This window comes from Anser brachyrhynchus (genome assembly GCF_964034855.1).
Source record: "Anser brachyrhynchus genome assembly, chromosome: 19".
In the NCBI taxonomy this organism is placed as follows: domain Eukaryota; kingdom Metazoa; phylum Chordata; class Aves; order Anseriformes; family Anatidae; genus Anser; species Anser brachyrhynchus.
This window is the reverse complement of record NC_137712.1, coordinates 2,067,298-2,092,249: the sequence shown is the minus strand read 5'-3', so window position 1 is coordinate 2,092,249 and position 24,952 is coordinate 2,067,298. Positions and strand designations below refer to the sequence as shown.

The 24,952-nt window shown below is 44.6% G+C and overlaps 2 protein-coding genes across 43 annotated transcripts in view; one reads left to right on the top strand and one right to left on the bottom strand.

The window, feature by feature from the left end:
- Positions 1–1,288, bottom strand: part of STRBP (spermatid perinuclear RNA binding protein) — a 66,640-nt gene extending 65,352 nt beyond the window's left edge. For 29 of the 33 annotated variants that reach the window (XR_013940919.1, XR_013940920.1, XR_013940921.1 and 26 more), the window contains exon 1: positions 654–797. The gene's annotated coding sequence lies outside the window, so the exon portion shown is untranslated. The other 4 variants (XM_080561960.1, XM_080561963.1, XM_080561958.1 and 1 more) reach the window with 3 other exon arrangements.
- Positions 1–24,952, top strand: part of CRB2 (crumbs cell polarity complex component 2) — a 147,323-nt gene that overhangs the window by 78,459 nt on the left and 43,912 nt on the right. For 8 of the 10 annotated variants that reach the window (XR_013940917.1, XM_080561907.1, XM_080561903.1 and 5 more), the window contains one exon: positions 1,684–1,873. Coding sequence is in view for 9 of the 10 variants with exons in the window: in XM_080561907.1 (XP_080418033.1) it covers positions 1,684–1,873 (190 nt within the window). In the remaining variant the exon portion in view is untranslated. Of the gene's footprint in view, positions 1–1,004; positions 1,135–1,310; positions 1,452–1,683; positions 1,874–24,952 lie in introns of those variants that run through there. The other 2 variants (XM_080561912.1, XM_080561911.1) reach the window with 2 other exon arrangements.

Here is a 24,952-nt window from a genome sequence, read left to right as displayed (position 1 = left end):
CCAAGCAGCGGCTCCACAACCCGCAACACCCAGTGCAGGGCGAAGCCAGGAAAGGGGAAAAAAAAAGAGCAACAAAACCCAAACCCCCGAAGTGGGGCAGAGCGGGGCAGGGCGCGGGCGGCACCTCCCGCACCCCGGGGGGCTGCGGCGCTGGGGGGGGACCCCGGCCCCGGGGACACACCGGGGGGGGGGGGGGCGAGGCCGGGCTCCCTCAGCCGGGCGGAGCGGAACGGGGCCGCCCCCCCCGCACCTCTCCGTACCTGGCCGCCCCCCCCGGCCCCCCCCCGCCCTCCCGGTGCCCGTTGGCCCCGCGCCGCCCTCAGGCCGGCCGCCCCCAGCCCCCCCCCCGGGCTAACGGCCCCTCAGGGCGCGCGGCCGCCCCCCCCTTCCCTCACATCACCCCCCCTCCCCTCGCCTCACCTCCCCCCCGCCCCACCTCCCCCCCGCCACACCGGTCCTAACGGCCCCAACGGCCCCCCCGTCCCTAACGGCCCCGCCGCCCCCGTCCTGCCCTTGCCTCCTGCCCGCAGTGCCCGGTGCAGTGGGCGGAGCGGTGCCCGGCGCCCGCCTCCCCTCAGGGTAGCGGGGAGCCCCCCCCCCGCCCCGCCACCGGCCCCCCGTCCGCCCCCCCTCCCGCTCCCCCCCCCCCTCACCCCGCCGGCCGCCGGCCCCGCCGCAGCCCCCGGCCCGGCCCGGCCCCGTCCGGCTCCTCCGGCTCCGCAGCGGCGAGCGGGGCTCGGGCACGTGACAGCGCCCCGCGCCCCCATAGGCTGCGGCTGCCGGGCAACGTGAGCCCGCCCCCTGCCTGCACCTGAGAGGGAGCCTTACGCCGCCGGCGTAGAGGGATGCCGGGCCGCCGCGCAGAGTGCGTAGCGGAGCCCCGCCGGGCCGCCTCCTCCTCCCCTCCCTTCCCGCGGCGGCCCGGCGCAGCCTCACGGGGCTGACGTAAAGGTGCTCGGCCTGGCCCTGCCGGCTCGCTACCTGCGGCCGCTGCCCCTCACGTACCCCGCGTCAGCCCCAGCCGCCGCCCGCGGGGAGCGCTCCCGGCGCCTCAGGGAGCTCCCGCGGCCGCGCGAGGCGGGAGCGGCCGAGCCCGCACCTCGGCACGCCACTTGCGTAAAGCCCCTCAAAGAGGTCAGTGTTCCTTACGGATTCTCCGTAACGCCGCCGAGGCGGGCGCTGCACCTGAGAGGCTTCCCGTTGCGCAAATGGCGTAGCCGACGGCGTAGGTGCTGGCGTGCCGGGCGCAGGGTACGCAAGCGGCGCGGCGGGGCCTGGCGGAGGCGGCCGCAGGTGTGCGCGGCGAGCCCCGGCCCCGGCCCCTCAGAGCGGGGGGCGCCGCAGCCCCGCCTCAGGGCGCCTCTGTGGGGGCTGGCCCCGGGGCCGTGCCCGTCCTGTCCCCGCCCGGCCGCTCGGCTCTGACAGGGCCTGGCCCGGGGGTGAGGTGTGAGGTGAGGCCCCGGCGCTTCCCTTCGTGGTTGTAAGCCGTGGTGCACGGCACGGCAGGAGGGAGCGGTAGGCTAAGCTGGGCTGAGAAGCAGGGTCACCATGGGGGTTGTTCGCCACACGGATCCCTCAGTGGGTGTCAGAGGCCGTTAAAATCAAGACTTCTGTGGGTGAGCCTAGGCAGGTTGGGCACCACAAGCAGTGCAGCGTTCAGTAATCTACATCTTTCTCCTCTAGAAATCAAGACAAAGGCACGCGTTCCTGGTTCGAGTTAGATTTCAGCTGCCCTATGATAATTCTTCCAGCCCCAGGCATCTGACAGTTCTAGAGCTCCATCTGCCACGGGCACTAATACGAAGTCAAGGAGAGAGTTCAAGTAATGTGCTTCAGACGCTTCAGAGCAGCGCTAGCATGCCGAAACCTTTAGGTATGAGGAGGGAAGGTTGGGTCTGGGATTTTTGCTTGTTTGTTGGTATGTGTTTCAAAGAACCTCAGTGCTTCTGCTTCAACATTCAAATTGCCAAAATCATTACACTTGAGTGCCTCAAATGAGGATATTTGACCTATAATTTGTGCAAAAATATTATTTTTTCCCCTCAAGACTTGGCACTCCAGGATCAATGTAAGAGACGAATGTTTCCAGAACTGTTTGCACGAGTGCTTCAAAATTTCTGTAAGGTTTTCTAGTTTAAGTGCCTTTCAGGCTCAGCTTTGAACATATTAGTTCATGGCGATCGTACTATGTAATATAATTTCTCACACTTTTCAAAACCAATTTTGCATAGGCTGGAAGGATGAAAGGCAATTGACTGGGGAATGCCACGCCAAACTAATCAACGTGCAACATGCTGTGCTAAAGTAGCCTGTGAGGGAACTTTGGTAAAAGGCGGTAGTTTTAGGAATTCTGCAGTGCTGAAGATAAGCAGTAACGTTCATTCCAAAGAGCAGTTTGCAGTGGAAGTAGAAAACACACGTGTATGAATAACTTTACATGTAGCGGGAGGCCTAGCTTGTTCCAACTGAACTGCTGATAGTTTGTAGGCTTCTTTGCAAGGCTGTGGTGTCAAGGGGATGCCAGAATATTATCTGGTATTCTTGAATTTTCCCAGCATCCCCTAAACAACTGAGGGAATCACAAAGGCTGTAGAGACACAGACAAAAAATTAGGTGAAGCACTTTGCCAGAGGTAACACGCCCAAGTCACGTAGTCTGGGTTAGTATTCCAAGCTTTGTGCTCACTACAGAAGACTGTCCTCTAACTGGGAACACGGTTGTGAGCAGAAGCAAATCCAAAGGGTGACACTATCTTTGAAAATACAGAGTATATGTCATTAGTATGTAACATGGGTTTTTTTTCTGGAAAGACACTGATGATTTAGATGATTCCTGCAAGCCTGAACTTTCTAGGAAAAGTGAGTATGGAAAGGAAACTCACAATCTGTTTCTGAGTACTGCACAGCGATTTCTTCTTTCACCTCAATGGTCAGGCTAGCTGAGGATGGTCTGACTTGAAGTACTGTGTAGATTTTGTACTGTGACAAGTATATAATGGAATATAACCAGTTATACGGAACAACATACAGATCTGAGGTGTTAATGCAGAGCACACTGAGTAAGTGACTGAACTTTTCTATTTATGTCCCTGAGACATTTAATATAGAATTAGCTTGTAAAAATATCCATGCCAAGACTGATTTTACAGCTTGCAGATCTCATATGTGGTTATGTTGCATTCTGTATATCTGATAAAGACATATTATTACCAGTATTAAATAAAAAATAGAGGAAAGGAGGGGGTTGGTATATATGACCAACCGTGCTCATGGGGACCAAAACCAACCAAACAAAAGACAGAAAAAGAGAGGAACTCATTGCAAGACGGTGTTGATAGTTACTGGTTTTAAGCTTGGAATGAACCAGGCACTGAGATCATGTGAGGCAGCCCCATGGGACGGTGTATTTGGATGATCTAGCATCAGCTACAAATGCTACATTGAGGACTAAATGGCTATTAGCTATAGTAAAGAGAAAAATCCTACATGAGCAAGGATGAAATGTAACCTATCAATTTTCAAGTGTCTGGTATTGTTTACAGACAAATGGGCATGTTCACATAGTGCCTGAGGGAAGAGGCATTCTCTTGTTATAACACAGAAAAGAAATCTCTCTTTGAGACTTGCCATTGTCCAGTGACCCAGTTCTTTTCAGGTTTCAAATTCTGCCTTTAGATGTATGTACCAAAGTTAATGGGATTTGTGCAAAAGTATCTGAGGATAGACTTTGAATTGGAAAAAAAAAACTGTTTGAGGCATATATTTTAGAAATCTTCATAAAAGAAACTATATATGTGAAATTAGTTTCTTAAGGTTCTAAGAACTAAAAAATAACAAAAAAAAAAGAATTTGAAAATGAGCTTGTATGACTTTACATTTTTTTTAATCTATAAAACCAAATAATTTAATGTGCTTAATTTTAATTTCAGTGGGAGTAATGACATTTAATGTGACCGTTTGCATGCTTTGAAGTTTGGCAGTGTTTGAATTCTTTCCACACGGGAGACTTGGATTTAGAAGGGTGATAAGTTAAGATGATGATTTGCAAATGCGAAGTATTTTGAAGAAAATCTTGAAGTTTGACAAAGCAACTCATCCTTAATGATAAGAATGAAGTCAGAAACAATTCCATATAATGTAAAACAATTATTAGAGTCTAGAGCAATTGTTACATCTTACGTATTTGGTTGTAAGGAGAAAAGTAACAAAGGGAAGTAGAATGCCAAAGGATACAGGAAACAAAGTGGAAAGTCATGATGTCATCTGGCTTCTACAGGAAACAAAAAAAAAAGAGCAGAAGGTGAAGGTTAAAGGGTTATAATTTAAGCAGCATAAAGTAGATGGAGGGTGGATTGAAGCTGTAGTCTTGAAAGGTAAACATATAAAAAAAAGTCCCTATCTTTGTAGGGCAACTGTGCAGATATTAAAACCAATATTTGTGCAAATCTGCGCTAAAATCGAAAGCTCAATACCTGTGTAGTCAATTTGTGGGAGTGGTCTGGAGTGCAGGAAGGGAAAAATCAACATCTCAGAAGAAGGGAGAGCATCAAACAGATGACTTTTGGGGGTAGAGGGTACTTAAAAATCTCAAATCTGTGCTGCAAAACAAATGACGGTACGTGTGAATCTGGCAGTTCTTTGTGTACCTAAGTCATTACTAAGAGTTTGACAGGTTACTCGCTAGTATCTTGTGCAATCCTGAACGATAGTTGTTTGACTTTGGACTGGAAGCAAAGGAGATAAAATTATACTGGAGGAAAATTAGACACTGAGGGGAGAAATCATACAGTGAAATGTGCCACAGTGCTCTTCAGGTCCCAGAGCAGGCTCTGTGGGGTAACATTTCAGAGATCTTTTTAGCGATAGGGATGAGGATCAGCCTGAAAAGCAAGCAGAACTGGAACCAAATAAGTGGGAAACACTTTCAGGTTATGACTAATGCAATTATTAGAGACTACTGCATGCACTGAGGTGGATTTAGCTTCAAATAAGAACAGAAGCTATGCCATGTGTGATTGATTCCAGGTTGGGTTACAATTTAGAAGTGCAATTAGTGAGTCATTTGCTATTTTGTATCAATTATTAAAAACAACAAAGGTCTAGGTTAAAAAAAAAAAGTGCGTATTCCAGTCTGTGCTACTCTACCTGTTAATCTTCCAACTCCACGTTTTTGTTCGATGTCTTAGCTATGCAGAGCGTTGTGCTGCAGTGTTCCTCCTATTAGCAAGTGAATTTCTGTACGCTGTACCAGCACTCGGCATGTCAGTCCCTTTGGTCTGGCCCCATCACTGCATTCCTTACTCCTTTGTTTGGCTCGAACCAGCCCAGGTGAAGTTGTCTGTAGTGAACCTGCACATCAGCAGCTTCCTGAACTGTTTGGAACCAAAGGTGCTTTAATCTTGTCTTTATAGATGCTGTTTAGGACGCAGCACGGTGTAGCTAGTCTTGGGCATCCCGACATCTAGCTGGTTCGGTGGGCTGTGCTGCCTTCAGTCCCCCTGTGTCCTCACCACCCCTCGGCAGCTGCTGAACCTGTAATTCCAACTTTTCCACTGGTGCTCATGACAAAACGCAGAGCAGTGAACAGCTGGCTTTAAAACTGAGTGTGCATATGCAGACGTGTTTTCTACCGAGGTTATTTTGTTGTGGCAGGTATTCCAGGAGTGTTTCCTGAGAAATTAAAACTATGTAGTTAACTTAATACTTTTCTTGAAATACCTGTAGTGCCCCCCAAGAGGGGAAAGAGAACTCTTTGGAAGGACTGTTGCAATATTGCTTATCACTTGCGTATGTGGTCACATGTGAACATAGGTCAAAAAAAAATAAGTAATTTTAATTCTTGTCTCAAAGTGTTTCTGCAAGTTGGTAGAACTTATCAAATTCTGGCCGATAGTATGATGTCAGCCCCTACTGAGAGGCAAGGAGAAGCAGCAGTAGTTCCTGGTGTTTGACATCACTCATACGACAACTGTGGACCTTGAGGGGAAAACAGAGGGCAGGCCATGGGAGGAGTGGCCAAGCTCACAAGTGGCCTCCAAGCGGTGTCTCCTGCTGCCACTGCCAGAGCCACAGCGCCACACCACACGGGAGCGTTGATCTGAGCTGCAGAGCATGCCTTATGTAGTAGGAAGTGCTGGAAACAAACAGTATTGCCATCCTTAAATGAGCATTTAATTGAAATTTCTGATAAAGGTGAGGCCCTAAGTGATCATCTGAAGTCTCCTGATCCTTAATATCTCTGCGTTGGGAAAGGGGGTGTTAATACATGATCTGACTTCTAACATTTGTCTTTTATCGTGAAAGGAAGTGCTTTCACCTGTCGTGTGTGCAGATGAATATTTTCAAGTACATGTGGAGGAAAATTTGTGTCTTTCTAGATAAATGGTTATACAGTTGTCAGGGTAATGACCTTCAGGGAAGAATGCGATTGGACAAGAGGAAGGAAGACAGGAGTTCAGTGCAGGTCCCTAGTTTGATATATTGCATTATTTTTGTTTTTGTTTTCCTTTATCTTTGAAGTTTAGGACAGAAAACCTGCCATCATCCCAAAGTAGCAATGACTTGGGTGGCCTTTTTATCACTAAGTCAGAGTAACCGGGCAGGACTGTGCCTCCCCTGTAAAGAGACCCTGTCACACAAGAGGTTTTCCAGGTCAAGATTAAAAGCAAAATATCTATCATCACATGAGCCTTTCTACTGCGCTCATATTTTTCTAAATGCTTGTGGCTTATCTTTAATGTTTGTATTGCTATCAAAAATAAACCCAGCTTCCATCTCCGCGGGTATTGTATGTAACGTCAACAGTGAATAGGCTTTTTCATTCGTAAATGCTAATTTTCTTTCCGTTTTCAATCTGTTTCTGGTACAAAAGGTTTTTGTTTTCAGTGCCGCTTTTTTTTTCTCCTTTGTTTTGTGACTGCATGTTTTCTTCTCCCCATATCTGTTTTTGTCTATAGCAGTCTGTATTTTTTGATGAAAGCAATAGCTGAGTGTCCATCAATGACCCTGAAGCCTAGAGCTGGAGTCAGAGTTGTGTGAGTGCAGCTGGCAATACAGTCATAATAAAAAACAAAGCAGAGGAAAAAAGCTTTTACCAAGATTCATTTTCATCAACAGAAAGTGGAGAATTCTTAGGAATAAGAGTAGTCAGACAAAAATAAAAAGCTTTGAACCACGCTCAGAAGTCTGCTCTAAAAGTCTTGCTGTAATGAGAACTGCAGTTATAATGCAGTAGTTTTACAACATCATTAAAAAATTTGTGAGACTACAACAAGAATTCAATAGCATTTGGAAAATGTTCACAGGCTGTACCCTTGGCATAAAATCCTGGCCTTGCTGAGGCTGGTGTGAGTATTTCCTGAATGCAGTGCTATCCAAATCCAGGAGCTCAGCATGGGGACAGAGCAGTTTCTGATGTTTATTCATCTTTGAGGAGTGGAACTTCCGGAGCAAACAGATGTGGTCTTGTACACCAAAACCTAGATCTGAGAAATGAATACTGAGATATATACATCCATATATATATGTATGTATCTCCCTCTATCCAGAATCACAGGAGAAGACATACTTTGTAATGTTTTACCTTTTCCATGATATTTCGATGTGTTCTTTGTGTTGTATAAACTAGAAGCAGCCTGTCAATATTTGAGAATATTTACCCGGAATGCTGCTGCTTAACTACCTGGTATTGTCATATAAAGTGATAAATGGAGAGAGATCTGCAACAGATACAGGTCATCTTCCAAACATTAGGTGTCTACCTCAAAATTTCGTAAACTTTGATTGATATGCCAAGATGTTGTCTAGATGTAGAGTATGCGGTAGCTGGAGCTTTCCGTAAGCCTTTACTAGCGAACGAGTTGTGTGTGCTGCTGGAGCCGCAGAAAGATTTGTGTGTCTGCGTCATATGAGTTATGTAGGTTGAAATGCTGACCATCAATTTTGAAGTGTATCAGATTTCCCCGTTAAGGGAAAGTTGAGCCCAGTCTGTAAAGATGATCCTCGGGGCAGCCCAAAGTGTTTGGTAGAGCAGATACCCCCGTGACGATCACACAGCAGGAAAGAAGCTCCCAGGGTTTACCTGCCCAAATGCAAGCCTGAAGTGGTCAGGTTAAGTCATTAGTCTCAGCAGAATAATCAGCTGTAATTTAGAGTCTTCCAACCAGATATGGGAAGGAAACTTTTTCTTCTTCTAAGCCATTTTGAGGAAGCAGGAGCCTGTATAGATGTGGAAGGTGGAGTTACTGTGTAAGGATGTGGAAATAAGTGAATGAAATGTTTAAAAATGTAGAAGACCAATTTCCCTGCTGAGGCTGAAGAAACTGCAGGTTGGAGGCCTCCTTGAGGGAAGACAGTAAAGGATTTTAAAGTCAGACAAGCCGTCTCTGTAAGGGGGTAAGGCAGTGGGGCAGGTACCTCCTCTAGGGATGACAGGGTAACATGCTGGAGTAGGGTAGGTGCTGTAAAATAGATCAAACCTGAGACATCCAAGCAGCTATGCTGCTGTATTTTCACTAGAGTGTATTTTACATTCCTTTTCTCATTGTTAGTGCAGCACATCTGTGAGTGTAGACGTGCCTCATGCTGCGTGTTGTCTTTGCTCCATGGCTCAGGTTTGCCCCGAGGAGCTGGGGGTGCCCCGTCCCCGGCAGGGCTCACGGCCGGGCTGGGGGCGGCCTGGGCTGGCGGGAGGTGGAACCAGATGGGCTTTAAAGGTCCCTTCCAGCCCAACCCATTCTGTGATTAGATTCCAAGTCCTCAATTTCAGATTGTCTTCCAATAGAGTGGGAGGATGAAGGCTTTTGTTATATCTTGTTTCTTTTTTTTCTCCGATTAACGTACCAAGTAGCTTTGATGTAGGTACGTGGTGTTATCCTATTTTTTTTCCTGTTCTGGATACTGTTTAGCAGTTCTGCCTCTTACGCTTCGGTGGGCAGCCTTCCTATCATTTAACTCAACAAATGAATGTAAAAATCGTATTGTACACAGATGTTCATGGAGCTATGGGTTTTTATTCATCACACTTGCTATTTGATAACCTAAATGATTTTAGCTCATCTGATTACTTATTTAAGGGCTATTGATCTCTCAGGTTCCTTCTGAGGGGCTGCACAGAACAGTGGATCACACAAATCGCATGATAGTTGCCTGCAAATTAAGGCAAGCTGACAGACTGCTGTAACATTGTAGTAACAAGGCAAGTGGCTTATCGCAGGCTAAGTTCTGTGTGAAATATTTATGTACTGATTTAAATACTAAAGAGCTGGAGTTCGTGTAATACTGGGAATACAGCTATAGGACAGTCCACAGTTGAATCTTCTTAGCAATTTCAATCATGCTTAAATGTTACTGATAATGTTACTCTTCCTTTGCTAATAAAACCCAGGAAAACTTTTCTGAGATTCAGTAAAGGTTTCCTTTAATTTCTTTTTGCATATTCACAATTAATCTTTACAGGCTAACTTCTCACAAATTTGCTAAGTGATTAAGTGAGATGTGTGAAAAGCAGAAAATGCTTTTAAAGGATAATTTCCTATGGGGCACTAACAAACACTCATAGCTTGAAACCAGCATGGTGTATTTGTTGTAGATATTTAGTGGAACAAGGATTCGCTGTATGTAAAACTAAACCATTTTTAAATTACTGGAAAATTGTAAACGGGGAAGACAAAGGAAAGAGGAGATTTTCCTGTATCCTTTCCGTCCTCCATTTTGCATCCTGCAGTTAGTAACCAGCCTGAGTATCAGCACTCCCACTGGATAACAATCTTCCAGGTTTGTGCTGCTTTTACCCTGAAGCATAGCTGTTCTTCCCAAGGGACAGGCAGAATGCAGTCAATGCTGCTTCTCTATTCTGTACTCACTAATTGATCTCTGGCTTGGTGACTTCCAGCAAGGTCACAGAATTGGCAGCTAAAAAAACCAACGTCCTGTGGAAAATTTAAAGGGAAAGAGTAGAAGTACATAACACGGGCTGTTTTTTTAAATATATATATATACTATAAATATTTATTTATAAATATAATCGAAGATCCTACATATAAATATAATCCTGCAGTAGTCTAAAACTTGGAAAGAACCAGTACCAGCAGTTTGCCCGTTTTGAGCTGTTTCTTCGGTTTGTGAGTGATGCCCTCCCCTGAAAGCTGTCCTGTTCTCTCTGTAACTCTGCTTCTGTCTCCATTCTAACAGGGCATCAGCAGTCTAAGTATAGTTCAAATCCTGTAAAGGTAGAATGATTTCTAAGCAAGTACAGTTTGATCTTCTCCAGTTTTCCGTGCAGAAGGCTTGTCATCATGCTGGTCTTCAGAAGCACCCAGGTGTGCTTTCTGCAAAAGGGCTTGAAATCATAGACTGCTTCCTCAGGAATAAAACTGATTCATTCAGGCATTTTATTGTTTGAATGGTGTTAGAAATCTGGTTAAAAAACAAAATACCTGAACTGCCAGTCTCCAAATGCCAGCCTGTATGGCTCATTTAGACGCTGTACAAGTAGTGCTCACTGTCTTTGTCACCGTTACAGTAATGCCCTTTTTATAGTGCTCTGAATGCTGGCGGCTGTGCTCAGCAGGTAGCAGTACAATGAGCATGGCCCGTGTACCAGGGCCACATATGGTCTGTTATGCTGTTGAGCCATTCTAAGGAGATTTACATGCTTTTTTTAAAGCTGCATAGCATGCTGCATGTGTCTGGTCTAGCAAAAACATGGGAGAAATGCAAATCAAAAGATGCATTAGTGAAACATCAGTGCTTAAGTACATGAAAGGCAGAAGAATCCACAAGGTTTGAGGAAGGGAAATAGTCCAAACTGCACTGCGAGCCTGGAATACTCGGGGCAGAATGAAGGTGTGCTGTGTTAGAAGGGATTTTATGAGGGGTGTAGCAGAGACTGGAAAAGCTATTTGGTTGAGTGGGAGATAGGTGTTTCTGGAGAGAGGTGTTGACGTATGGGTTGGAAAACTCAATTCTAAGTAGGGCTAGGTGTAATACAGGGACACCAGTTATGCCAGCTCCCCACCTATGCTTAAAGAAGAGGCAAATGGAGATTTCACCATTTTGACAGCTGTGACTTAGATTTGGAAGATACTGGTGTAATGGATGTAAAAATAATATTCCAGGTGACATAGTTTTGAATTAGTGGAAGTTTGGTAGATAGCATGTTTGATCCCTGCAGTAACCACTCCTGTTGTGAATCTGTGAATTATGCAGAATAGTTGGTTTCTCTCTTACGTGTACACAGTTAGTCTGCTCTGAATTTTAACTCATATTTATTTGTAGATGGAAAGCTAACACATCTTCAGTAGCAGCAATAATTATTCTAGAGCCTGAAAGTTACCAGTATCAAAACATCTTGATGTTTTCATGCTCCCTTTCTCAGCGATCATTTAGTGTGTCAGAGAGGCCCCGAATATTTGGATTAATGCATACTTTGTAAATAGAGCACTCCTATTTGATGAAGTGCAGCTGGTATACACAGAGCCAGCTTGGCTAACCTGGTAAGTCAGCTAGATGAAGTTTAATTAAAGTTTTATGAAATGGTTTATACTGAGATGATCTTTAATTATGTCAGTGTTTCTAGATCAGAGTTTGTTTGTGTGGACTAAACAAACAGTAACAGCTATGGTTAGGTGAAATTATCATTATTCAGGAGGCTGAGTTATTTATTTCTGAGGTTAAATGCCTGTGGTTTATAAACTCTGTCCTGAACTTCAACTTGTACAATCTGTACAAAGATTCCTGTCAGAAGAAAAAAAAAACAGTTGACAAAAGTGACTTGGCCTTAAAGAGCCTTTTTCTTAATCCTACTCCACTAAATACTGTCCAGTTGGAAGCGTTCTGGCTTGCAGCATGTCAGCAGGGATGTTCTGGAACCGTGTGTGTAACTGTCTCTGACTGCCGTTGGAATTGTTGTGGAGTGCAAGACTGGGGTAGAGAGGAGTAAAGGGAGCAGAAAGTCCTGTGGCCAAAGTTAGGCATAAACTCAGCTCAGTGGTCAGCTTGGTCTGTCTGTAAAGTCCTGCAAACGTCTGATCCCCTTCACTTATAGATCAGGTGGATAGTTATCGCTGTGTGCATTTATGAGTTTCACAGTGTTGTGATGGTTTCAAAAAGATTCTGAAACAAAAAGGGGAAAACACAGATGCAGAAAGGGAAATGTCATGTAAATTCAGGTAGGTCCCTTGGCCCGCTCCCTTCCTCCCCTGTTGGGCAAAGCCACTGAAGTCATGGGGTTGCTCCTCTCAGGGGAAAGAAGGTTGTGGCCGTAGAATCAAAAATTTTTGCAGCATATATATAATATATATATTATTATATTATATATATTATATATATATATTCCTCGGAAGTGGAATGATAAGTTAGGTCTCACGAAGCAGGCAGCAGCGTCTGGTTGTAGAATATTGTTTATTCACGTTGTGCAAGAAGTCACGGTTAGGAACACACACCGTGCTTACAGTTGCTCTCAGTAAAGTAGTAATTGAATTATCTGCTAAAGACTTAAAGATTAGACACGATGTTTTTGGAGGAGGGTGTGGAACAAGCTTAATTTCATAACTGCAGGAAATCCATTTTCTGATCATTGTGACTTGCAGCAAACAGTTTGGTGGTTCAGAACTTCTTATGCTCTTTCTTTTACAAAGATAGCTGCTGCTGTTTGATGTTTTCACTCATGTGAGACGTGCTGCCGCAGAGAGGAGGCAGAAAATGGATGTGTTAAATTACCATGAACCCCCGAGCTAATACGGTTTATTCTACTACAACTCGAAGTGATAAATTGAATAAATGTTTGTTTGAATCTTTAATTTGTCTATAAATATGGATAGTAATTAATGCGGCGGCAAGAAATTATCATGAGAGTCACCTTGAGCAGAGAATAAGCATGCACGATGCATTCTTGGGAACCAGGAATGTAGTGATGGTATCTAACCTCTGCCACCAAGTGGCAGCTGGGTATCACTGCCCAGCATTGGCCCCAGCCAGAGGAGGTCTGGCAGCAGGGCTGCGCCGCTCAGCCTGCCAGCACTGCCATGGTTTCAAGGGAAGAAGGGCATCGTGCTAAGGAGAAGACAAAAGCAGATTCTTTAAGCAAAAGTAGACCTGAAGTTTCAGAAGTTTTTCTCAGCACAAAACAAAGACCAGCCTGCATGTCTGACTCCGTGTCTGAAGCTGACAGCTGCTGTTTTCTGCTTCAAACTTGTTTTGGGGGAGCAGTGTTTGGTATTTTGCCCAGCGCAAGGTACAGGCCTAATCTAGAGAGGCAGCAGGGTGGGGAGAATGGTTCTGGCTGATGTCTGGCTGTTGAAATGGACGAGGAGAGATCAACCTGTAAAACTGTCTCAGAGGGTTAATCATTTATCTATTACCACTTCTGTAAACAGTCTTAATTTATGTAAATCTTACAACTATATGTTTAATATGAAAAACAGAAGAAATGGAAAGAAGGGTAGGGGATTAAGGATAGAACAGAGATGGGAGTCCTTATGCTAAATGGAGCATTTGTGTATGTATACGGTCCTTACAGATTCATTCTAGGGAGAACTTGATACAGTGATTAATGTAGGTGTTATCACCACTGTGTGTGTAATGCTAACATGACAACACTGGGAAAGAAAAAGACTTTTGTTTCCACGTGACAGTAGAACTAGATTATATGAACGTTATGAGAGCTGATTCATTTCTGTCCTTCACAGAAAATGGCAGAGATGTAAATATTGAATTAGAATAGCAAGAGCAGTCATGCTTTTCAACAGAATAGTAAAACTACTGATTAGATCAAGTACCAAAATAATCTGAACGGTTCTGGGGTTTGGCATACGTTGTAAAACCACTGTCTGATGTGAAAAGCATGATGTATATTCTGTATTTAAACAGTTCGCATCTACAGTAGAGAGGCTGTTAGCATGGTGAACAGGTTAGGCCTTGCAGGCTTATAGGTGTAAAGTGCTTATGTGTTATGTTATTCTTGAACAGAATTTGGGCAAAATAAGAGTACAGCGGGATATAGGAGAAGGTTTTTGCTCACCAGCAATGTGTTTTCTTCTGAGAGGGCTGCAGTCAATTTCTTGCAGTGAGAACAGGTATGTAGATTGTCCCTGGGAGTGGCAGCACCCCGGTCAGCCAGAGTGATCCCGTAGTAGGGCACGTTCCTCTCTTACCCTGGGTGAGGAGACATTGCTGCACAGGGATGTTTTTTTCCACCAGAATTCCTGTGTGCCCTCTGTTCAATACATAATTCAGATGCAATGCATAATTAAAGGACTATAAGGCAACACTTACTCATGTGTATTTAAATTACTTGGTAAGACAGTGATGGTGCTTGCCGTGTCTGTGCTTTGCTTTGCCTTTTCCTGTCGAATGTTGAAGAAGTGGGGACCGTCCGAAGTATAGCATTTTCAAAGCTAGGAAAAAGCCCTAACTTTTTTTCCACTTGAAGTGTAAAGATCTTGCAGAAACGGTAAAGAATTCTGTACTGAACCACTTAGACTAGCACCCCTCCTAGGAACAGCATCTAGGTAGTAGAAGAGTGTGTAACATCTGTTGTCTCATAGCGGTCTGCAACAAAGAGTGGCTTACATAGGAGATGAAGAGGAACGAAGAGTCCTGCCTCTTGAACTTCCTCACTTCCTTTCTGTTCTAGTTCTCTTCCCTTTGGAGCAGAGGTTTGTGACTGGCTCCCGTTACAGGACTCAGTGGGCTGGGCTGGGAACAGGGCTCTTTAAGGAAAGCATTTTTAGGTGCCCTGGGCTTTGCTGTTTCAAACATTGGACAAGTAACATTTTCTATATTTAATCACCATCAAACAAAGTGATTGGATACAGACTATTTTGAGTGACTAATGTCTCTGCTTTCACAACCCACTCAGACACCTATGAACAGAAAAAAGCCTTGTTTCTTTGAACAATTCAGTATTGCCAAATATTTTGGTTTGTTTTGGCTGCTGGGATTGGGGATCGACTAGCGTGGGGAAGATCTGTTCAGAGAACATTCTGTTTAAACAAACAAACAAACAACTGTTCAGACACTTGATGAAGATGTGGCAAATGCTGCTTCTCTCTGCTCCGAGCACCAGAAGATTAGGCTGTAACTATGAAGAAAGCATCAGTTATGTTGAGCAGGAGGTAAAATCAATACCTGAAACATAATTCAAAAGCAGAATTGAAAAATTAATGTCCTTTTATACTGCATGGCAGAAGTGTTCTTTAGTTGAACAAGTGACCATTTACAGTGGCGTTAGCAAAGGACATCCTGCAAACAGACTAAATTGTAGCATCTTGTCATGTTTTTCATAGATAAATCAGTGTGTCCCTCAAAATCTGTAATGCTCAGTTAAAACTTGTGTCTGTATTTTGTGGTGGAGATCCATAGTCTTTATCGTCCACGTGGCTATCATTAAGGCTTTTCCATTATGTGTTGATAACATCAGTTATTTAGTTCCTTCCACTTAGAGGAGGTTTTCACTTTCCATGTTGTTGTTTTTTTTGGCTGGCTGGCCGTTGGCCTGGCCTGCCCTGTGCTGTGCCATGCCATGCTGTGCCGTGCTGTGCTGTGCCCCGCTTTCTGGAGTGGCGAACCAGTCCATCCCGGGGCATCTTCCCTCCGAGGTTAAGGACTTAGGCTTATCCTATTGCTTGTCCCGACCTGGGGGAGCTGAGCCATTTTCCTGACAGATCACTGCAAGCAAGACTTCACAGCATGATAATCTCCAGCAGTGGGACTCTCACTTTTTTCTTTTTTTTTTTTTCCTTTCCTTTTTCACACTTTGCTTATGACACCTCCATCTGTTTGCTGTACTGTGCTTGTATAATTACTGTGAAAAAAATAAATGCAACCATGTCTTTTCTTCTCTTTAGAGACAGAACAGATGAGATTAAAAGTTCCCACAAAGTTTACATTATCTGGTAGTTTTAATGCATTGAACAAGGCTTATTCAGGCCTTGCTCTGTCTCTCAGTTATTTTTACAACCTTTGGCAGTCTAATGTTTGTCATGATCTACTGAGATGTGGAAGGATTGAGCTTCCTGGCAGCGTAGTCTCTGTGGGCCTGAACCAAAGCCTGCTGTAATTGCAAGGGATCTTTAATTACTTCTCTGGCCTTTGAGTCAGATGGTACGTGTAGAAGGCTCTTCAGTAACTAGCAGGCTTTTTCTGGTACTTGGACTTCTACCCCTTGTCCTGTGAACACCTCAACATTTCTTTGTTACTTTTCTTTTAACCTTCCTATTTTAATATCTCTGCCTTTATGTTCCACAAGCTAAAGCTGCACAAACTTTTCGATGTGATTTCTGTGCACTCCAGCCCTTTCCCTTGCCCTCCATAGAAATTCAATCTCCTCTGGGCTCTGTGCTGAATGTCAGCCCAAGAAATCCTGTCTGTTCTTGGCACCTGGGGGGGCTCTCTTCCAGGTGAAGTTACAGGTTTGTACACCCTCTGGACAGAACAGGCTGGGGATACACACGCATGCACACACACGTGCACGCACGCACAAAATACATTCTGTATGTGGAGTCCCGAACCTGCTTGTGACTGGTTTCCTTTTTCCTTCATCCCCACTTCTTTCTTTCCTTTTTGCCCTCACTAATGGGAGACGAAATTGTGGTCTTTATCCTGATACTGCGTTACGGAACTAGGGAAGAGGAATGCCATACTTCTATGATTAATCTCTAATGACAGGCGGTTGGGCATGTCTAAGTACTTTTTTCCTGTTTTTCTTCTACAAATAGTAACTGCTCTTCAGGCAGGGAGGCCACTAACGCGTAGCCTTTTATTGGGATGAAGATCTCCTTCTCTGCTCCCTCGCATTTTTTCATGGATTGATACTTGCATGTTAGATACCAGCATGGCACAATGCAATAGAAGGCTGGGACTGGAGAAACGTGGGGCCTGACAGGGAAGTCTGAACCTTCCAGTAGGTTGCCATGCTTTGGGCCCTGCCTCTGCTTTGAGAATGGTTGTCCTGTAGAGAAACAAGCTGGGCAGCACCAAAAAAGTGCACAAGCTAAGCGTTTCTCTTCTATTAGAAGGTTATTCTTCTCTTAAATGTTTGTTTTACTTTAATTTATTTATTTATTTATTTATTTATTTTGCTTGTTCGTTCTAAATAAGATGCCTTGTAGATGAAAGGTACAATACGCAGAAATTGAGAGACCAAAGAACGTACAGAACAAGCCCTTTCTGTATCCATGGGTTTGTACTGCCTCTCCCGCTGTCCCAGTTCTTCAGCAGCAGGAACTAATCCCAGTGATTCTGCGTTGATGGAGAATTTTGAGCACGTGTTTTATTTTTCAAAGAGGCTTCTGCATTTTAAAGCATGAGAGCTGGGCTGTGGAATGTTTTACCTCTCGTGTAGTTGTATGTAATTGTTCCTGAGCCGCCTTTTACTGAAGCAATTCACATCGGCTTAAGCACTTTCAATGGCTGAGTTAATATTCCCGAGCATGTTGCCAACATCTGTTCGGGGAGATACTGCACCTGCAGTGACGCCCGCAGAGCCGAGAGGGAGCACGCCCGTGGAGCTGTGAAGGCGAGCGGCCAGGCAGCAGAGCTCACCCCCTGGCCACGTGGGAGTAGGACCGCCGCGGCACGCCTCTTCATGGACTCATGGAACGGGTTTGTGTGAGCTGAACGAAGGTTCCATGGTGAGGGATGGGCATCGCTGTTATGTTTAGCACAGGGTAGTCCACCCCCCCCCCTCAACACTTTAATTTGAAAAAAACCCTATAAGCTTTTATTGTTGTCATTGCTTTTGTACTGTATTAATTGTGGTTCTCCGTGCCAGTATACACAACGGCTGTCCTCTGGTGTGCTCAGCGCCTATGCACTGGTACAGTTTTCAGGAAATGATGTATTTTTTCCATATAATGGTGATGTAGCAGGCCAGGAAGCAGAGGTGTCATTAAGGAGTGCGTCAGTATATCTTCTTGCATAAATTACTACCTGATTGCTTATGCTGTAGCTGCCGGTCTCATAGGCTAGTCGTGAAGCAAGGAGTTCTGGAAAGGCGCTGTGCCAGGAAAGGAGATGCCGTGATTTCTGGAAGGAGTGCATTGCTATTGCTCTGCTGCAGATCAGCATAATTCAGAGCATTCTATGAAAAGTACAATGGTGAGAGGAGACACAATAACAGCTGCATCAAATATTGATAAAGTAGGATTATTAATTAGAGCAGGGGTGCAGGATTAAAATGTCCCTCGAGTTTCATTCCCCATTTGATATGAGAGCGTGGTTTTGCGGTCGGAGAGTGGGAAGCTCAGGACAACTGGAATCTTTTCTCATCTCTTCAAAGTGTTTGCTTAATGTCCTTAGTGGTTCAGTGGATATATAATGCTATTGACCGGAGTTCTTACAATTATGATATGCTCCTATGGTGGCACTGCTGAGAGTCAACTTCACAGTGATCTTTCTGTTAGTGCAGCTTAGTTTGATGTATCGTTAATAGAAATGGAAAACACCTCTGAATAAGCTGGTAATCTGCAGTCCTGGCACCCTGGAGTCTCACCCTTCTTCAGAGAGCTCTGTTCTGTGAGATGGAGAAAACAAACTGGATCAGTACCGTGGAGCAGAGAGCTTACACTGTCGGATGGTTTGGCCCTCTGGTGCAGAGCGGAGGACAGCATTTCCTTTCTGACAGTGTGCGTAATGCTGAACTAAATAGATATCAAAGCAAGGAGAATGAATTCAGTTTTCCAGTTATATAGCCCGTGTTTAAAAAACAGAGCTTTCAAATGTCTTGCACTTGAAAAAGAAACTGTAGGTTAGAAATTAGATTTCCTTTTAGAACAAAGTCCTGATCTGCATTACTAATAACAGAGGAGGTTATTAAAATAGAAAGAATTTCCCTTTGATTTTCTTTTGAACAGCATCTGTATTCTCTGCATAACTGGTTCTTTTTTTTTTTTTTTTTTTTTTTCTCCCCACACAGTTCTGCTCCACCAGGACAGTGCAGTGAGGATTATATTTCATTTTTAGGTTGTTCCTGGTTCTAACATACCTCGAAGAAATGTCTTAAACCTGTTATAGTCTCACAGTTCTGTCAATTCATTCTTTGATTCCCATGTACTAAGCGTGCATTCTTGGCACGCTTCAGTGCGTGTCTGGGCAGTAGCATTTTAACATACCCTGTGTGCCCCAGAAGTTTGACAGATAAAACTATCCAGTCTTAAAGCAGCTTTTTTTCCTTCCTTTTTCCCTTGAGCGTTTCTCTTGCTCTCTCTAGAGCTATTAGATGTTCTAACTATGCACTTCAGAAGATCAATATGTTTTTGGTATTCACGGGCATTATCATTCTGAGACTGTACAACTAGGATGTACTCGTCCTATTAACATCTGCTCAAAATTCCCAACATCCCACCGCAGCTAATAGAGAATGACCACTTTGTCCTTGGTCAGGCTCTGTGGGCTGGACACCTGACATCTGTCTGGTTGTCACTGACAGGACAGATTCCATTTCACTCTTTAGTTTGTTTTGACTTTCTTTTTTTGCTCTCAGAAGCTCAGTTTCAGCTGAAGATGGATAAATGAGTGAGGAAGCATTACATCTATTGCTGCTGTGGCAATTCCTGTGTGTCGTTGCCCAGTAAGTTCTTCTGGTTCCCAAACCGTAGGTACTTGTTCTGACCCAACAGGGAGATTCTGTCAGCCCATGAGGACGTGCTGATAATTGAAGTACCAATTCTGTAAAGCAGTAGAAAAAGATAGGAGTCCAAGTCCTCTGCTGGGCAGAATCAGCTAATCAGCTGATTTAATGGAGGGTTATAAGCGTTAAAGTCATAGAAAGGGGAGGAACCTTGGTTTTGACTTCAGTGTTAACTCCAAGGGACCTGTGGTGGTGGGAATACAAAGTGTCAGCTTTATGGTTTTAACAGAAATCGACAGTGGGGTTAAGTGACTGAGGGGAAATGAACAAGGAAATTGGAGTGAAGTATGTAGCAGTTTTGAAGTATCTAATAGCCAGGAGTGGATTCATAAGTTTAAATTCATGTTTATAGGACGTAGCCTCTTACTGAATGAGAAGAAACTGTTCCAAGGTAGAGAAACAATGTGTTGTCATTCCTAGCTTTCTCCTGTGCATTTTGGTCATGCACTTATTCCTGAAAGTTGGTTGCATTCACAAGTAAGCGTGCGTTCTTGAAGGCTACTTTGGGTTATGTCTGACTGACAAAGGAAAGCTCAAGGTAATCTTTACCTCATTCAAGATTTCAGGGAAATAGCTGTATTCACTGGGTCATAAGAGGAAATGTAACAGCCCTGACAGTTGACAGTATTGCAGGTTGTCTTTTTACCTTTCTAAGCCAAATGAAATCTCAGAAATCTCGGAAATACCAGGTGTTCTGTAGTGATTAATCCCCATGTTACAGTGTCTGGTCTGAATCAAAGAAAATGCAGAAGCAAAGGGAGTGTGTTTTAACAAGCTTTGCAAAGGGAGGTGGAACCAGAACTGAAGAAATCTCATTTAATCTCTTGTACTCCAAGTGACAGCGATTTTGTCTTTTTCTCTGAGGAGGTTTCATCCTTACTTCTCAGATTCCATTTTCTCCAGAGTGGTTGCCCTACTGACCTTCCAGAAGTGAGACTAGCAGAAATAAGCAAGGTCATTTGGTTCAGAGTCTTGCATTAAAAAAGACTTAGGATCAAATGGAGTTTACTTCTTCAACCAAAGTCTTTTTCTGGAAAGCACTGATGGGCCCTCACCAAACATCAGTGACTCACTGAATGTACAAAGCTAAAGATCCAGAGATTGATCCAAACACCATGCAGTGAAATGAAATTTCGGTAACCGTTCTGCTATTACGGGAAGCTCAGCCATATAAACTTTGGCTTGCCTTCTGGTTGCAGATACAGGAAAGGAAATTTTTCTGAAGTCAAGTCCTTTAATAGAAAGAGGAGGAGCTAAGGCTGAATTGGAAGCAGAAAGATTCATCGTTTGCCCAAACAGTAGAGCCAGGCTGGTACATTCAGCCGCTCCCAAAGCGAATGAGAATTAAATTGTCATGTTTGTGACTTCTGTCTCATACGGCATTCAGGAATAATAAATGATGCTGGCAAACTGGCTTTGGCATGGAAATCTTTCAAGATACAAGATGCTGCTTCTTGCTGTGATAAATATAGGGGTGACTTAGTTGCAGTGGAGTTTCTCAGGGATAAAATGGATAGTGTTCCAATAAGCTGTCAATTATCATGTTTCTTTCCAGAGATATGTATCATTGGTGAATGGCAAGGCTGAACTGGCATCAGACATCTGATTTAAAGTGTTAGAATTCTTTCCATGTTTCTTGCCGTAGTTCTTGGGAAGATTCTAGATCCATCCTCTTGAATATTTTATATACAACCTGGGAAGAAGCCTTACATGTCTCCTGTCAAAGAGAGGCGTCTTACTGCTTGTTCTTGCTCTTACTGAAACAATCATACTCCTGATGTAGCTCCCGTTGTGCTTTAACAAGGATTTACCAGGGCTCTGTTGCTATGGTTGTGTTAAGAAGTACGTTGGAAGAGTTTTAAATGGTTCCCAGTGTGTCTGCTTTCATCTGCTGAGGTCACTTTCTACTGGAAGTTTTTGAGTGCTCATATGTAGATGGACTGTTCTGCTTCAGACTCTGCTGCTGCTTCCACTTCCTATGCCTGAAGCCTTTGACAGTGCAGTCACAGATCTGATGGCTCTTGGATTCCAGTTGGTGCGTGAGCAACAGAGTCCCTCGGCTTAAAAAGTTCCGTTTAATAAAACGTGTGGTCAGACACCCAGAACTGCAGCATTCCCTCGGATTCGGTGTGTTGTCAGCACAGCTGGTGCAACGCACAGCCTCACTTAGCTACCACGCCTCCTCTCGCCCAGTGCAGCGAGAAAGCAGTAATGAGTTCGTGCAGTGCAGTGTGCTGGGTCCTTAAAGGTTGGTTTACATCACGGTTGTATTTCTTGATTATAAATCAGGATTATAGATTGTGTTTTAGTTCAGCATGCTATTGCAGCTTCATTTTCCTTTTGTTCAGTCCACGAAGTAGTTTTTGTTTCAGACATACTGATGGACTCCTGTGCACATCCAGCACACCAGTTACCAGAGCCAAGGATTCAAACACCTGCGAGCAGATCAAGGTCACCTTTTAGCAGAGCCTCAGCAGGGACTTGGTTTGCCTCCTGTTGTAAGGCATGGAGTAGGAAATGGGCACAAACCATGCGCCCTAAGAGAAGTGGAACAAACCGGAGCTTCTCTTGGGATAGAGAAGTGCTGAAGTCCTAAAAGCTTCAGCCTGCCTGTATCTCTGGTCCAGTTAGGCAACTAGTAGCAAATAAAGATATTTTCAGAAAAGGATTTGAGGGATTAAATGGGGGATTGGCTCTCGCCTCTTATTGTTTTGATCTGACATCAGTGCTGCCAAGTTGGTCATCTTCAAAACATTTCTATAGCAGAAGGGAACAGTCAGGAGTGCAAGCTTATATCCTTATTAAGTTAATTTTGCTGACTTAGATAATTTTTTTTTTCCTTAAATAGAGATGTATGTGTACAGAGGAGGTCTGGAAGCGTCGTTGCCACTGTGATGACAAGATAATTCTTCAGGTTCTAATTACAAAATAAATTAGTGTTATTGATACTGGGATGCAGCACCATTTGAGGATCATGAAAACACACTTGAATGCTGTCATGTTAACAGTTGTGTAAAGCTCTGTATTTGTCATTCTTCAAATTTGTTAAGCAATCTGACAAATGGATGGTGATGGAAATCACAGGGTATGGCATCTCAGCAAAATGAAATGTCTCTGCCCACATGCCAGTGCATGCTGCAGTAATCTTTGGAAGACTTCCAGACCCTCTTATCCAAGCGATAGTAGATCCAGCAGCTGTTGCACACCCCGTATAGGTAAGGCCATTATTCTGGGACATCTCAGAAGAAGAAACAATTGACTCAAGTGGGAGCTCCAGTTAGTGAACTGTTCTTAAAATAGAAGGTAACTTAGGAGATGTTTGCTGCTCTGTCTCGCTGTGGCTCAGTCAGTGGTTATAATGATATTGATGGCCTAGAAAGTCATGAGTGTGCAGGCCTGAGATACTGAGAGAGCTGGGCAACGTCCCCAGCTTGTGAGTGGAAAATGGCTCTCAGTAGAGTTGTCCCTTGTCTTCATGGTGACAGACATGTCTGTTTAGTTACCTGGATTAGAATAGGAGGTAGTGAGAATATTGAATGGAGTGTTTATTGAGATGCAAATGTGCAAAAGAGAGCCCCACATCTTTGTCGTCCTGGAGAAAATTACTCACTCCTCAACATTTGGCACATGTGTGGTCTGCATCCATTCTGCTCCTTGCTACCGACTGTGGTAAGAATGCACATTTTGTGGAGTCCCAGTTACAGAGCATAATGTGTGCATGAAGGCTGCGAGAGATCACAGAGATTGCATCTGGAAGGAAAATGAGGCAGTGCTTGCTGATTTATGCAGCTTTCAGAGGTGTAATTTCCGTGGCACACTTGTCAAATACAGTGCAACAGGCCTTTGAGGCCAGGCTGCCTCAGAGCACACTACCTCTGCATGCTCACATGGAGCAGCTAGATGCAGTTGTTTTTCAGGCCCAGCTGGGAGCTTTCCCAAAGTTCCCTTTTCTCCACCCCCTGCTTTGACCTCCACAAAGTGCTAAATTTTGCATTAAAAGGTTCCTTTCCCCCAGACTCTGCTGCAGGGATTACTTACTCCTTTCCTTTGGCTCTGATTGCAGGTTGCGCTGCTTCTGGCTGAGCCTTTAACTCTTCCCCTGGAGCCTGCTGAGCCCCCTAGGGAGCGCTGGGACTCCGGGGTTGCCAGCAATGCAGACAGTTGCAACAAACTGATTCAGAAGGGTGCCTCCCCAAGGTGGTTTTTGGCTGGCAGATCGGAACACTGCCCAGCACTGCCCTCTCGTGGCCCGAAAGGCTCTCTCTGGGCAGTGCTAGTCGTGATAAAAAAGAGAGACATTTCATTTACAAACATGTTGGATCATTTTGACAAAAACGGCAGCAAAAAGTCCTGGTAATACTCAACTTCAAAACCCTCTTGGATCCAGGCAACATATTGGACACATGCTTCTTCCAGCTCTAGCACTTTACTTACAGAATATCTTGCCTGAGAGCCGTCTCAGTCAGTTAGCTGCTTCCTCTTAGCTGCTCAGCGTCCTCATCTCCCCGTCTGCCAAGAGAGGCCTCCTGGAAGGGGTTCGCCTCCACTGATGCAGCTGTAAGCAGTGGAAGAGGATCAAAGGGGCTTCAACTTGACCTGTAGCACTCCAGCAGAGTCTCACATAGATCAAAGGAGACGTACATGGCTAGAGCCTGACTTCTGTAACTTCTCGTGGAGATAACTTGGCAGAAGCTTGGCTCTGTCTTTACGATGGCTGAGGCTGCATGTAATGTGAATGGCCTCGCGCGCTGGAGAGGAAGCTATAAAGTATTGTGTGTGTGCTAGATATCCTTGTTCCAGTTCTTCCAATTTGTTCTTTTCTGAAATGAAACATGTAATGGGGATCTCTGCACAGGCAGCTGATATCGCAAGGCAGAGGAGTTGATTCCAGGCTTCAGGAAGTCTGCTTCCATTTTGTCCCCTCAAACCCTAACCTCAGACCTTCCGTAGCCTGCAGACGAACGGGAGTCTTCCCAGAACTGGGTGGTAATCCTGATTAGAAGAACTTATGCTTAAGATGTCACTTTTCTTAAGAGGACCTGGTGTTGTCCCAGTTTCTCAGTTAAAGCAGGATTTCAGAGGCTTTCTTCCTTCTCTGTGCTGTATGACTGACGGGTCCTTTGTGTGTTTGAGCCAGGTCTCTGGTGCATCGCAGGACTGAGAGTGTGTTGCCACAGGATGGCGCCTGCTGGCCAGGCTTTCAGGGCTGCACGTCCGGGAGGAGGCAGACCGCACACGTGCGTGTAATTGCGTGCGATATTCAGCCTTAACTCACACAGATATTTCCGATGAAATTCCCATAAGTGTTTGTTCTGCCTTTGTT